Here is a 15,875-nt window from a genome sequence, read left to right on the forward strand (position 1 = left end):
CGGCACAAACGTCGCGTCGAGAAGGGCGCGACAGCGACAGCGACGACGACGACAAGGGTGCGAGCGATAAGGGTGTGAGAGGAGACCCGGGCCACGGTGCCGGTGGCTTCATATTGTACGGCACGAGGTGCCGACGGATATACACCAACACGTGTACCGTAAATGTAATTACAGCTTAAAGGGAAGTTCCATCCTAAGCGATCCTTCGCGGTCGAAGTGGGTTCTGCATTAATTAGAAGCCAACTTAATTAATACGCGCTTGTATGCCGAGCGTATACCCTGCCAAGGGAATCTTGCCTACACGAAGAAAGGAAACACTCCTTCTTGCTAACACTTTAGGAAGCGTATAGCCGCGCTCGCGCGAGTCTGGTATACGTAAACCGACTTCGCAATATCGTTGCTTTTTACCGGCTTTCGCGGCACGTCGGATTTTCATAAAGAATTTGCATTTAGGTAGTCCGTACGAGCGGTAAGCTCAGAAGATTCGAGTGCAGCATGCTCTCTTCTCGTTACTGGAGAGAATCTCTGCTTACGAACTCTCTCGAAGAACGAACAATTCGCGCAATTACGTGCCTTGCACGAGTTAACAGAACACGACCCCTAAGATTGTTTGAGAAACGCGCGCTGATAAATATCTGGCTGCCCACACAGCTCAACAATCCGTTAATAAATTCATTATTTATTACAACTGGCTGTGCCATAAACTGACTGTAATAATGATTCTGCACGCGAAATGATAAGCAAAACTACTAACGCGCAAACAATCGTACTGTCTGTGAGCGACAACATTTTTCTCGTACATTTTTATGTACGCTCCGGGCACATTTCCGCCGTCGTACCCAAGTACAAGTGTGCACGTTGCGGCGCGGAAAGGTCGGGAAATATTATGCTAGCAACACGAGAGAGTATGAATTATTTAAGCGCGCGGTGTGGAGGTAGAAGTGCAGAAACTATACCGAAGGCATTGCATCGTTTTGTAATTTCTGTCAGCGCTCGGAATTTTATGGTTACAAACTCACCGCGTTCACGCTACGCGCGCTCACAAATAGGTTTGCGCGTGTGTGATTCCTTCAGATTAAATTATAATTTTAATCGCACATAGAATTAACCGCACATTCGTATGCGGTACGTCATATGGGTTAAAAACAGTGTCCCCGAATGTGCATGTATCATTTTCTTCAATTTTTTTAGTAATTTATCTCTCCCATATTTATAGATATACTCTAAATTTATAATATATCTTGTACAACTTTGAAAAAATAATATAAAAACAGCCTGTAATATTAAAACAGTATTAAAGAGTTAATATAAACAGGACATTATAATTCAATTGAAAAAAATTTAAATAAAAATCCTCTACTTTTTTATTGGTATCTCTCTCTCTCTCTCTCTCTCTCTCTCTCTCTCTCTCTCTCTCTCTCTCTCTATGAAATTCTACGGAAGATATCTATCGCATGTGAGATCTATAAAAATTTCAAAAAGATTTTGGAGAAATGGCCGTACATAAATCACGAGATTTTCCGATCCTATCTAAAACCCGAAAGAACAGTTGTCGCAGCAGTGGTGCCTTATGGATGGGTGGATAACCCACGTTATTTCCGTAAATTATGTCTCGTGGCACTATGATAGTGGAGTGCCTCGATCTAGTGATATATTCCGTCAATTAAGGGTGCTCGATAGCCGGAAATTTGTCGACCATGCCGGAAAATGGATTTAGATTGGATGGCTTTCCCAGCAGAATGCTGTATGGGCCAAGATATAGAAGATATGATAGATCAACTTATTATCATTGATGTTATACACTCGCGATTTGTGTTACGTTACAAGTTAAATATATAAATTAGGTTCGCACTTTTAATATGCCTGTTGTCGTAATTGTGTGTAATTTTATAAGTCTAAATAAAATGTAATAACACGTTCGTTGTTGATATTTTTGCAAAGATTATTAGAATTTTAGTTTTTTGATGAAATTCCATTATGAAAGAAAAAGTTAATAAAATAAAATAAAGTAATCGAAATAAAATAAAAAGTTTGGAATTATAATGTTATTCGCGTTTATTCTAACTGTTTATAAATATATTTACCTACAAACTGACACTGACGCCTTAAGTCTTGCTTACAGAAAAATTCTTAATAAGTTGTAATACAAACTATTTTTAAGGTTGATCGTCGACAACAATTCGACAAAAGACATGTTCGTTTTATTTTACTTTTATTCCAAAAATTTCAACTTTTAATATGTGACGAATTTTGTATGACGTATCTTGGTTCGAGGAGTATTGTAGGTTGTTTATGACCTGTCTGGAGATGTGAGATGAGCATTCTTTAGTTATCGTTGTCCATTGTGTGTGTGTGTGTACATTAAAAAAAAATTTTTTTCTTCTATAACAATTTCCAGGTAGAGGTTTATCTCAACTCAGCTATAAAACTGCGTTGGACAACTGCTTGCGTTCTCATGTCCTTACCGGAAGGGTTACATTCATTACATACTATCAAAAAATTGCGGCGATGTTTGCGTTTTTGTAATTTGCGGTATTATATAATTGTCATTATCTTAAGCTGAGGATGACTCAAATCTAGAGTCATTTAAAATTTTATTATAATTAAATGTATTCTCGCTTCAAAAACAACTTGTTTTTTTTTATATATGGCCTTGAATGATTTTTTTATTTATATTTGAATCAAAGGAGTCTTTTAATATTAATATTTTAGGTTAAATTATTTCATTATGTTTATATATTCCTTAATAAATATGTAATATTCAAATTTTCGATGTTATTAGGAAGTTACTCTAATCTTCAAGCAGAATTGTGATAATTAAATTTCTTCAAAGATGTTGATTTATATACACAGGATGTCTAGTAAGTTGTGACAAAGCGCTTGTGTGTAGATAAAACGGACTAAACTGACTTGAAAAGTCCTTTACTATTTTCCAATTTTCGCGATAGATATCGAGTTTATTAATTACTAAAAATTGCTGAATTTTGGTCTTAAATAATTTGTTACTCAAATACTATCAACTTTACAGAAAAACCGAGAGGCGAAAATTATTTATTTTTTTCTCACAAAATTCTGAGAATTTTTTCTAAATTTTTTCTAAATTTTGTAATATCATATTTTCTCATGTTGGTTAAAATAAAAACATACACTACATACAGTACTAAAAAGTTGATAAAAAATTCTTAAAGTTTTATGAGAAGAAAATAAACAATTTTTGTTTCTTGTAATTTTTATAAAGTTGATAGTATTTCAGAAAATAATTATTGAAGACCAATATTCGGTAATTTTTAGAAATTAATATCTCGTTAACTATTGTAAAAATTGTAAAATGGTAGAGGACTTTTTAGTTTAGTCTGCTCTATCTACGACCGCTTTGTCAAAACTTACCAGACATTCTGTGTATAAATCAACATCTTTGAAGAAATTTAATTATCACAATTATCTGCTAAAAGATTGCTAGAGATATATTTAAAACTATAATATATGCAAATTTTTTACAATTTTCTGCTTGCTAGTTTTACCAAAAAAAAATTTTAAAGTTTTGGAAAATTGATCTTTTATAGGTCTATTTATTATTTTTTTATTATTTATTTTGTAATTTTGACGTCAGAATCGTAATCAACGACTCCGAAAATCCGTAGATGATCTTAATGTATGATTTTAATAATTTGTTTAGAAGAAAAATGTGCCCCTCAAGGGGCTAAAATATTTTAAAATAATAATTTATATAATATGAAACTATTATGTTAATATTTTCGATTAACAGTCACACATCTTTTGTTAATTCGGCACAATATTTAAACGAGTATGTAAATACTGAAAGCAAGTAAATATCCATAATAATAAATATAAGCACTCATTATAAATGCACAGATTTGTTTGCTTTTATGCATCATAATTCATTTGTGATTTATTTTAAACGAGTTACAATTGTATAATATATAAATTAAGTGGTTAAAATAATTCTTTCCTTTCTGTTAGATAATTTATTAACGTTTATTTAAATATATAGATATGCAAAGTAATTGTACAGATATTAATAATAATATTGATAATAATCTTTGCAAAATTTTCTGATATGAATAATTAATTGTATTTGTTATAATTTATTCGTTGGGGCAGTGATATTATACTGGTTTTAAAATCGTGCCTAAATTTTTTTTTATGTAATATTTCCTACGCTATAATTAAAATTGTAGGATAGAATTTAGTTTTATTAAGGGAGGTTTCACCTTTGCCGGTCGTAAAATTAGTTCAGTTTTATGAATTTTTTAAAGAAAATTTATTATATACAAAACAATACGGGGTTTTGCATAAAATTACGTTATGCTTAAACAGTAAAGAAAATACTTTTTAATTAGATGAATATGCATTTTAATATACCAGGGCCATATAATAATCCTTTCTTCTCTTCATATAATTCTTTTTCCATCATCTCTTCAATCGCCGAGCTGTTCTAGCTTCTCTTGATGATTCTGATGTAAGACGATTTACACTGGTAAGCCCCAGTGCGTCTTTACGTATTTCTCTCAGTTCATAGCTCCGTTAATTAAAAAAAATTCTTTTACAGGAATATTTTACACGCATGTAAGAATCAAAATAAGGAAAAAAAATTTTCGATTTTTTACGCCTGAAAAGATGAAACCCCCTTAATACATCATTCACTTACCATATTTACCACTATATTGTTGATCCCTCACTGTGTGACTCTCCCTTTTTCCTCCGTATTTGTGGTGGCGGTATGCTCATCGAACCATATTTTCATTCCTGTCACAACATAAACCGATTCATTCAAGCACCCTTCCACTTCATCATCCACACGAGAGTCGTTATAGTCAATTCGTATGACATAGATTACTATGTAATACGTATAATTTTATATGATTTTACATGTACACGCCCACATCACGACTTCAGCTAGAGAAAACATGTAATTATATAATTATTTAGATCTTTCGATAGTTCGAGATACACACGCTATGCGTTCTTTTAAAGATGAAAATTAAAATAATATTTTTTTAGAAATATCAAATATCATGTGAGTGCATTTTCAATAATTAGAAAAAATTCTCGATAAAAAATGTTACCTTTTCTTTATTAAATACCATCAGATATAGAGATATAGAGATTATTTAAAAGCATAATACAATTGTACAATTTTTAAACCCAATAAATAATCTAAATTGATTAGCGTTTAAGTAAAGTCATGAAAAAATATGAGATGGAAATGTTGGGGTTTCCAATTTTATCTCTCTCGAAATACAGCAGTATATATAACATCAATTCACGCGTCCTTCGCGATCAGTCTTTCCAGATGGCGTCCCAAAAATGTAATTACTTTTCATATGCGTGGCTATAGGTGTAATCGGTCGATTTGGATGAAAATTGAAACGACCTGGAAAAATTTTCTGAAAATACCATGATACCATGTCGCACGATTTCCCATTTCATACAAATCGAGTTAGCATAAAAATCATAAAAGCCACAACGGAAAGAGATCGCCATTATTGTTTAGTTTCAACTGAAATCGATGACATTTAATCATATTGCCGAAAGTTATACAGAATTTTAACGAAATGTGTGCAATTATTGAAATATGCGAACAGATGAAAATAGCTTACATTTCATTTAGTAAATCTGAAATATTGTTGTTGATTTCGTCATAACAACATTTCACTTTATTATTATTAACCGTCATATATAAAAAGTAATGCATTAAAATTTTTAACAATTTTTACTTTTTAAATAAAAATAAAGATTCATTAAAAAATGCTTCTACGTACTAATGATGTATCTGTAAAATACTGTTGGCCATCTTTTTTTTTTCATCGTCTTTTTATATTGGGTCGGGGAAAAAGTTTCTTCGTATTTTTTAATTCAAAATTGTATATACAATATCTTCGTCAAAAATAAACGAAATTTAAATTTTTAAAAAGCGTTTTAAAGCTTGAAATCTCTACTTTCGTAAGGTTACTATGTTTTTTGAGTTTCTGTGAGTTTGATAATTTTTACATTTAAAAAATTACGAGCTGAAAAATTTTTGAAAATTTTTTTTTCACTTTGAGAGTCTCTCACGTGTCCAAAAAAAATTTACAAAAATTTTCGACTACCTATCGTAAAAGCTTTCCGTAAAAAATCATTTTTTAAAAATGTTCCTATAATTTTTTGTTACTGAGTTATTCGCGAATTAAGTAAAGGAGCATTCTAACTTGGATCGCTCGTAACTCCGATAAAAATCATCATAACGTAATTTAAAAAACAGATTCTTAAAGCTGAAACTTTGCTCTAACGAATGTAATTGTAATGAAAATTTTGCAACAAATAAAAAACTTTTTTTAAATACGAAGAAACTTTTTCCCCGACCAAATATATAATTAAATATATGTATGCACAACAGTACATACATACATCTTATATGTGTAATATTTTAAATTAGTATATAATCTTTAGTAGATCTTTACAATCTTATCGGCACTCGAATAGTTGATAAGTTCAATGATTACATGATACGATGATTTCCTTTAAATTATAAAATCGCTCTTACATTCGCTCTTTTACATTCACGGCACGTTATGTACAATATTGCGCGTTTACGTTTAAAGTCCCACCTCCCCCCCCCCTAGACTAATGGGAAAACTAGCGTTGCGCGCGACTTTTTACCGTTAGATTAAAATATGCAAATAATCCGGGACCGACGCGCTCGTAACTCGGTAGCCACCCTCCTCGAGCGTGCGGCGCGGCGCGGCGCGACGTGTCGCGTCGCGGCGCCAACCCTCCCGACCACTCACGAATCCGCAAGCCATCCCACAAGCCACCCGGCTCTCGCTCCCGTCTCACCCCTGGGCCCCCACGAGCCACCACCCCTTCTAGCATAGAGAAACCCCGCGTGATGTACGTATTCGCCGTCGTGACACCCGGGGATACTCGCGGAGATTACGAGGGTGCAACGCGGGAAGTGCGGAATTACATTTTAATTTCATCGGTAGCACGCTCCTATTACAAGTCCCTTTCACCGCACCCGTACAATGTACGACATAAACTATCGGCGATTGAAACAACCTTTACCTTCGTGAAACAGGACGTTAGAGGATAATTTCTACGTGACAATTTTGCAAGTTCATTTACACCGTACACCGTAAGATTAGAATAATATTTTCACATTTTAACACATATAAATTTGTAAGTCTCATTGACATTATCTAGATATCCACTATCGTTTGAGTTTACATATTTTATTTCTGACTCTACTTTTTCGTCCACTTTGAACGAGAAAATAGTTTTTCAATTGGACCTCTGCTGCATATTAACGAAGAATATGCATCGATATGACAATTATCGTTAATTTTTGTGTTAAACTTAGAATGTGGCTTTTATTACATTATAATTAAGAATCATTTTATATGTTTGTTATCCGTTGAGGGTATTATCATTTAAATATTAAGGTTATCTTTTTATTTATTATTTTAATGGACTGAGGAAGACTAATATAAGTAAAGTCGAAACACGTTTCCCATATATTTTAACTAATTGGGTAACACTCCAATAAACCATTTTATATTTTTGACCTTTCAATTACTATTATTAAAATATTTTAAATTTAAATAGTAACTTCGAATATACTTGTTTTATTTTTCTATTTTGTATATCTAAATAATAATCATGTAAATTTCTAATTTTATTATGTTGTTAAAATTATTATTTATTACTAATAAACTAATGAAATAATCAAAATTGTAATATGTCCAGAATCTTGTCACACTTGACGATATTCTAATCGTAAGATATAAATAATTTTTTAATTCTCTTTCTCCCTCTCTCTCTCTCTCTCTCTCTCTCTCTCTCTCTTCATTACCTATATTGGAAACGGGGAAAAATATACATAATGCATATTATTAAACACGATCAATTCACATAATCACAAGCATATTACATTCGTAATTTAACAGCGTATAACCTATTATAATAATTTTCTACATCCCTCGCAAGATTATACGCGTTTAAAATTAAAATAAGATTGTTAGGTGAACCGCTCTGCAGAAACGTGTAACGGGTAGACGTAAAACATGTACACATTGCGTTCACACCATGACATAAACCGTCGCTAAACCGAGGTAGGGACCCAAGTACAGGATATATGTGGACGTACAATAGCTGAAAGTATTTTCTGTATGTGGATGGATAGTGTGCGAGAGCATCCATGGGCCACATAGGCGTTTTTGCTATGTGGCGGTGCATACGCGTACCATTTCTACTTGTTCGTGAATAGAATACGATCCACTGCACCATTCCGGTGTCCTTTTGAACAGCTCTCTCTCTCTCTCTCTCTCTCTCTCTCTCTCCTCTTTTTCTCTTTTTCTCGCCTACTGTAACGAACAAGGTTGTAATTTCGACAACGTGCACCTGTTGTAATCTAGCGCCGAGGATTTTCGCCATTCATTCGAGCACTTCATGCGAGGAACGTCGCGGCCTTTATTAAGTTTTTGTCGTTGTAAATTCTTTCAATAAACGTCGGGCGTTGGAAGGCGCGAAAATCATAACGCTCGCTTTACGCGCGATGAAATCTCGCGTGGCGACTGTTGCGAGAACTATCGCGTCGTTGGAACCATCGTGCGTTATGCGCTTTCTCCTTTTTTTTTCTTTCTTTTTTTACGTTTCCACAAACGCGGCCGACTTCGCTCCGCATCATAATGCGTGTCGTAAAAGTTTTACAGTACCACCCGTCGCGATTTCCAAGAGGGAATTCTGCGAAGTTGCGCGATTCGTTCGAGCGTTTGCGGATTTTTACTTGAGCATCGGATATCGTCTCTGGCAAGAGATCTCGCCTGGGTCTCGAGGCGGAAATTTGTTTTGACATCGTAAAAAGGTATGCTGTGTCGTTGCCGGAGAAATTTTTTGGCAGGTAATAATACGACGGACCCCGATGGAAGGTGCGTACATAAAACACAATCATAAAAGAGGGAGTTACATTTGTAGCTGAGAGTTACATTTGTTCGCTATTCTTTTCCTTTTTTTTTTTTAAGGTAGAAGGGAGAGAGAAGAAACTTTTATCCCGTAAAACAGTTGCTACGGAATGGTTAAAAGTTGCACGTCTAATCTTGACACGTCGAAACTTGCTCGCGGCGCTCGTCGCACTAACGAATCTCAAATTTTCATCACGTACCGAGGCGCGTTCATTTAAAGCGCGGTAAAGTTGGATCCGCGGGATCCGTACAATCCCACTGAATGTAATCGCGTGACTCAACCTGGTTAAATTATCATCCCTACGAGGGAGCGGCGGGTACAAGCATCATCGCCACAATACAAACATTTTCTGAAAGCTTCGCATTTCGAATATCTCGATCCAGCTCGATCGGTTAGCTCGACGGTGAGGATAATGACGTAGGCGAAGTAAGGGATAAAGAGGAAAATCAAATATTTGCGATCCGATGATGTAACTAAGAATAAAACGTTGTTGAATAAGCTCTCCACATTAATCGTCACGTGTAATGTTATCCGAGGCATAATAGCCAACCGAGAGAGAGAGAGAGAGAGAGAGAGAAAACGCGCAGAATTGTCCCGAAAAGTTCTGTACGCAGGCAGGCGGGGCCCCCCCCCCCCCCCTCCCTTCGCCCTGAGTTTCATTGGTATTTCGCTGCATCAGAGGGTTCATACCCGGTGTGTTCACAGGCCGTACTTTTCGCCGTCTCTCACTCGCACTCTCTGCTACCTCGTGTCCCTTTTTCCCTCTCTCATTTCCCGGTCGGCTGCTACTGTCGGGTTTCCAGCCCTTCTCTCATTAAATCATTTGTTCTCCGACGCGGACGCCGCGCCGCCGTCGCGCTCGCCATTCCCGTTGGCGGTACAACGCAAAATATCCGGATACGAATATTTCGAGAATAAACGTCGACTCGTCTTTTCTTCTTGCGCGAGCTCACGCCCACGTCAAATTCATATCAAGGCGATGTAAGCATAATTCATTATGATTTTCGCGCCATGCATCGTCCGATTTATTCCCGTGGAATATTTCTGGATGAATAATGTATACGTATATTCATCCTCGTGCAAGCTTACAATATGTCGCATTTTAAGGAAAATCTTTTTCTGTACCTCCCTTATTAACGTCGTCATGCATTTATAGGAATCAATTTTCGTTTATATATTTCAACCTCTGTCCTTCTATGATTTTCTACTGCACAATGTTTAGGGGTGCAGATATATTTTAATTAGCTGAAAATACAACAAAATATGAAAAAGAGATTAACGAGTGAAAAGAATTCAAGTCTATCACGCCATGAATTATGTCAAACATTTTTATATCATAGCCATGATATTTAAGAATGATTTAGATTACAAATCATTTATCCAAAATATATGACTATTTAAAGTACGATTTGAAGTTAACTTTTTTTTGCAAACTGATGATACAGCAAAAATGTATAATACGTATAATGTAGGAAAAATTTATTGTTAGTACAACTTCTGCGTAAAGCGCAGTAAAAATTTTATTATTCGCAAATACTACGAACATGCTGATTTTACATGCTGGTGAAAATACCGTATATAAATTATAAATATTGAGTAATGCTGGACAATTGCGGGTAATACACAGGTGCATTTTCGCATTTACTTATTTTTTTTCGTATACGGTAATTTTTTTTCGCAAAACCACGACTCTCGTGACGGCGAGCAACCTCAATCGACGATGCTGGTACGCATCGTCCGTTCGGATTATGATGACCCATCTACCACGATCAGCTCGTTCAGTTTCGATTTATGGATAACCGATAACCGGATTCGTTCGCCCCTGCTGCCCTTCCTCGTGCAATTCTTTCGGCCACCATGTCAGTTCTCCGCCGTGTGTGCTTTTTACGAGGCTGTACGATAGCATCGTGGAGCTACGTCAACAAATTTTTCTCGAACATTGTTCTCCTCGCCGAGAAAGTTAATTGGCTACGAATTGATCTTATGGCTCTTGATATTCTTTCACGAAAATCGTTTTACATAATTAGTTTGTTTAAGTTTTTTGCAATAAAAATATCACGCACAAAAAGACATTGTTAATTGAACTGATCCTATACATAATCATACATAATCATTGTATATAATATTATATTTCTATATTTCTTATATTTCTATCCTTAATCCACAGGTAATAATTTATTAATAATAAAATGGAACAACTGGATAAATCAAAGTTAAAAATTTGCACTTAAAAGTTTCGTTTTCCAAATAATTTTTTTTTTTTTTTTTTTTTTTTAAATAAAGAGAGAAGAAAGAAAAGAGAAATAACTTTCCAAATAATCCGTTATTAATGTTTCACTGAATGAAAGATGAGATATTTAAATAGAACGATCTTTCTATGGCTTTACAAAAAAAAAAGAACATCGACGTATCGAGCGATCGACAAATATCTATCCTCCCAAAAACTCCCGTATATACTCTTACCGTCGACCTTCGTGCGCCCTTTCGTTACGCTCTGATATAAAGGAGGACATCGAAATGCCAATGTCCAATGTCGGTGTGAACACGTCGATGAATGTGGCAAGCGAGAACGAGCGAAATATAGGCAAGCGAGTGAGAAGCATCAGCGCAGTATTGCTCTAACGCTTTAAAGCGCGGATTATCCTCGCGGCTTAAATTCCCTTCCTCTAGTCTCGCCGACGCGACGTCAGCGATATAGCCGGTATAACAGTCCTCGTTGCATTTCTCCTCGTGGTTGCTACTGGAGACTCGAGCATCCTTTTTCCTTTCTTTCTCCCCCTTTTTTTTCGTTGCCGCAAAACGACGCGCGCGAGAGTTGCCGCGAGATTACAGCGGACAACGGACGGAGTTTCGCGCTAATGTTATTAAAAAGCATCCTGAGTGGAAATCCCAACGCTCGCGAGACCGCGCGACGATATACATTGCGGCTTAAAATTCTTGGTCCGATTACGAGATCGGATTTCATTATCGATTATCCAATGAGTGAAATAGCATTGGCCAAGTCGAGAAGAAGTTGGATTGATCGCCTATCGAGTGCATGAGAAAATGGCGAGTAAAAATGTTATATTACCTATATGTATTAATTCACTTGATATACTAATTATTGCAGTTAATTACTCAATGACGAAGAAACAGACAGGAGTCTGTATTTAAATACACGCCAAACTGTTGAGTATACGCAATCCGCAGTGTCCTCGCGCATGTCCCCGCTAGGGAGTGAAGGCTTTTTTTAATCAACGCCGACCAATGGTCATTACGACGTCCTTTTAAAGGCCTGTATAACGTATCGCGGCGCATCGGGTCGAGTCAGGTCGAGTTGAAACGCACGGGGGGGGGGGGGCGGGAGAACGAAACGACGAAAGCGAAAATATCGCCACCCCCGCAACCCTCGAAAAGAGTCCCTTCGTTATGGCCGACCGTATTTCACGTCGTTAACGAGCGTCGCCGCGTTTTGTCGGCGATAAACTCGCGACAGCTACGACAGATACGAGGATGAATGCCGTGCTCTACGCGGATTGATGGGGAACATCAAGCGCCGGTCAACGATTACCATATTCTGAGTGACGACGTCCGCTTGTCGAAAATCGAGGAAAAAAATCTCAGTCATCTACGGGTAGTTTCGACCACGGAAATCGAAAGAGGAGAGTCTAAAATATGATTTACAAATATATACGCTCTTATTTCGTATTCGCGAATTATCCACCTCAAAGCCTTGATAAGCCTTCTGTATTAAAATAATTTGTTTCTTTACCGACAGCTTTCTCAGCGTAAAATAATAAAACGTGAAACGTCAATGTAAACAGAACAGAAGGTGCACGTAATACGCTTTGGATAAGATATTTTCTGAATATTTTATATTTCCTAAATTCATAGTAGTTTCTAAAATAACATTTTTTTTAATCCACGTGTCTAAAATATTGAAATTGTATAAGAAAACTTTTAAGGATCAAATATTTTTAAATATAATTAGATTTCAAATCAAGGTAGTTCAGAATTAGATTTTCCAAATTTCAAAATTAGTACTTTGTAACGAACTTGATAAGATTATGAAATTATTACCAGACAGATTTGACAACCATATGCCAACCGAATGTCGTCCGACCATTAAGAATACTTAACATGATTAATAACACAGACTCACGAAATAAAAGAGCACATAAATCATAGTATTATAGTTGAATATACAATAATTCATGCTACATGAATACATTTAATACGGTTTGTCTTGCAGAAGACATCGCGCTACAATATGGTCATGCGACTCAATCGATGATGAGAATTTACGCGACGATGGTTATTGCATCCTAGATAATTTAAATAATGAATCTTTACCCAGTTAATAACTCTATCTTGTTCATCCGACATTTCCTAGAAACGCTGTTACATTTAAAGTAAATCCAGGGAGACTGCGAGACTTTTTTTTTCCAGAGAAACATTATAATATAAGAGAGACTAAATAGTTGAACCGTCGATATCTTTCCTAATTAGACTTCTTGCACGGACTGCTGCAAAAGTTTTTCCTACTAAATAAAAAGTCATGCTCAATTTACGCAACTCTATTCTCTGGAGAACTTGAACCTACATTATTGAAGTATACGTTAATTTCTACTTTTTCCGTTTGCATAAAAAATAAAAGATAAAGTTAAAATTGATGAAAGAGTTTTTTTTTCTTTAGTTTCAGCTCTCTATTTAGAGATATTACGTTCACTTAATCCAATATAATACACATATCATATAATATTTGCGCGCGCGCGGGTATACATGTGCATATATTCTAATCATAATTCACTAAACACAATATACATATATCGTCATAATTTGTAACGCAAACCTTTAACCACTAACGCAATGTGTAAGTAACTGTTTCTGACCTCTCACATTTGAATTCATAATTGCGTCAGCTGATAAAGTTCGCTTAGAAATGTAACTGAGAGAGAAGTTTCAGCAATTTGGATATAGCATTGAGAAGTTAGGATCGGTGAAGACGTGGCACGAATCAGTAAATCAGAAGTGCTTTCCAATTAGTACTACACTCGTCTAATTTACAAGAATTTCGAAAACTATTTGAAATCAGTAAAGACACATCACCTTCCTTGTTTATTGACTGCATGATTTACGCAAATTTTTACCGCTGAAATAATAAATTATACGAAATTTGCATAAACTTCCGCTTATGCATTTCCACCTCCTGCCGGGAATATTTTTCCGAGTCCTGAACCCTTCTAATAAATAAAGCAGAGAATGACAAACGCAATCATTGAGTTTAAGCGTACTGTGGAGGCAGTTTGAAGCGTACACTAAGAACATTGAAGAACTTATCGAGACCTGTCGATATCTAAAATGCTTTTAAAGCGGTTATATTGAAATAATAAATTATGGAAAATATTCATATTGACTTTTCAACGTTTGCTCAAATTATCGCAACGCGAACGGACGCTTGTTAAAACAAATAATAAATAATAGTCGATTTGATTAAAGAGTTCTTAGAATTCTATCATAATAAATTAAACAATTCATGAATTCTTGTTGAATTTACTGCAACAAACATAATTATTATTTGCAAGCATTCTTAACACACAGAGAGACAAAAATGACGTTTGAAGATTGATATTTTAACAAATATTAACATGTAAATTTAAGGTTTTAATTCCAATTTCAATTTCATTCTAATTGCAAATTGTACAAAAAATCTATTTATACTTTGCTAGGAATTTGGTAATTTCACCGCAGCGCATCCAAACGTAACGAAGCTTTCGGAAGAGATTTTGTCCCAAAAGGGACAGCCGGGTATTATCTCGCATAGCCCTCGCCTACTCCCGAAGGTAACCTTCAAGACTTTCCTGCATTAACTCGTTTCAGCGGCGCAAACAATTCCGGGCCGGTCGTTAAGGATCCGTTACTATTAGCCGCTTGAGAAGCGAGTGCTTTTGCTCATTGGCCACTTAGCTCTTGACTTGTGTCGCTGATAGTTTAATTAAAAATCGTCAACTTCCAGAATATATATCACAGCAGACGAAAATACAAACTTAAGAAACGTTGGAAATTATATTAACTATATTCGTAAAGCTGAGATGAATATAAAATAACTTAATCTTCTTCAATTATTATATAATCGTAAGGAGTTGGCGTAATGCGTAAAAAATAATCGCCATTACTCTTTACACAATTATGATCTTAAATGTAAAAGAAAGGACTTGTTATCGAAGATAAAAGTCAGACCTCAGATACACGAACATTTCGATACAATGAACATTTTCGATTCTCTAGTTAAATTCTTTACGCTTTATAATCACGTAAACAGTGTGGCAAACTCATTACAAACTTTTTAATTGCTTTTCATTGTCAGAAAACGCCTTAGTCTAGATGCAACGAACGTCGCCGCAATTTTAAACAAGAGAGTCAACTTAGCTTCAAGGTACAATTTTGCAGATTTATGTAACTTGGTGGGATTCAATTGCAAACGCGTTACATACGCTTTAGCAGGGAGCTTAGACGAGACGTTAAATGGGACGCTTAACGCACGGCGTCAGGAACGTAATGGCGTGTGTAGTAATAGTAGAAACGGATTTGGCCACGACCACGATGATATATTCGTTTCATTAGCCAAGCTTAGTGTCCCCGGAGACCCTACCAGTCGCAATCCTTCCGTCGAAGAAGATCTGCCCGTATTTACGATACCCAATCTCTCCTAAGCGGTACATTCTTAAAGAAATTTATCGATCGCATTTGCTATACTACTTGAAAAAACTACTTTAAAAAGAAAAAGAAATTCTCTCAAGAATTCTCTCGGCAATTTATGCATTTCGTAGGTAACTGAAAATGCTTTCAATTCCTGAGGAGTCGAAAGTGTCCTTTCGCGTGTCAAAACTTTTCGCGTGTCAAAAGCTAGCGGTGCTGTAAGGAGACTTTAGGAG

The 15,875-nt window shown here is 35.7% G+C and overlaps 2 protein-coding genes across 4 annotated transcripts in view; both read right to left on the bottom strand.

Annotated features, from left to right (window-relative positions):
* Positions 1-4,731, bottom strand: part of LOC108746054 (phytanoyl-CoA dioxygenase-like) — a 100,659-nt gene extending 95,928 nt beyond the window's left edge. The window contains exon 1 of the mRNA XM_018482568.1: positions 4,670-4,731. Coding sequence (XP_018338070.1) covers positions 4,670-4,672 — 3 coding nt within the window. The 5' untranslated portion in view covers positions 4,673-4,731. The remainder of the gene's footprint in view (positions 1-4,669) is intronic.
* The window catches only part of LOC108746056 (ubiquitin-related modifier 1), a 163,626-nt gene continuing 152,449 nt past the window's right edge, over positions 4,699-15,875 (bottom strand). For all 3 annotated transcript variants that reach the window (XM_018482573.1, XM_018482571.1, XM_018482574.1), the window contains one exon: positions 4,699-4,767. The gene's annotated coding sequence lies outside the window, so the exon portion shown is untranslated. The remainder of the gene's footprint in view (positions 4,768-15,875) is intronic.

This window comes from Trachymyrmex septentrionalis, unplaced genomic scaffold (assembly GCF_001594115.1).
Source record: "Trachymyrmex septentrionalis isolate Tsep2-gDNA-1 unplaced genomic scaffold, Tsep1.0 scaffold16, whole genome shotgun sequence".
Taxonomy (NCBI): Eukaryota; Metazoa; Arthropoda; class Insecta; order Hymenoptera; family Formicidae; genus Trachymyrmex; species Trachymyrmex septentrionalis.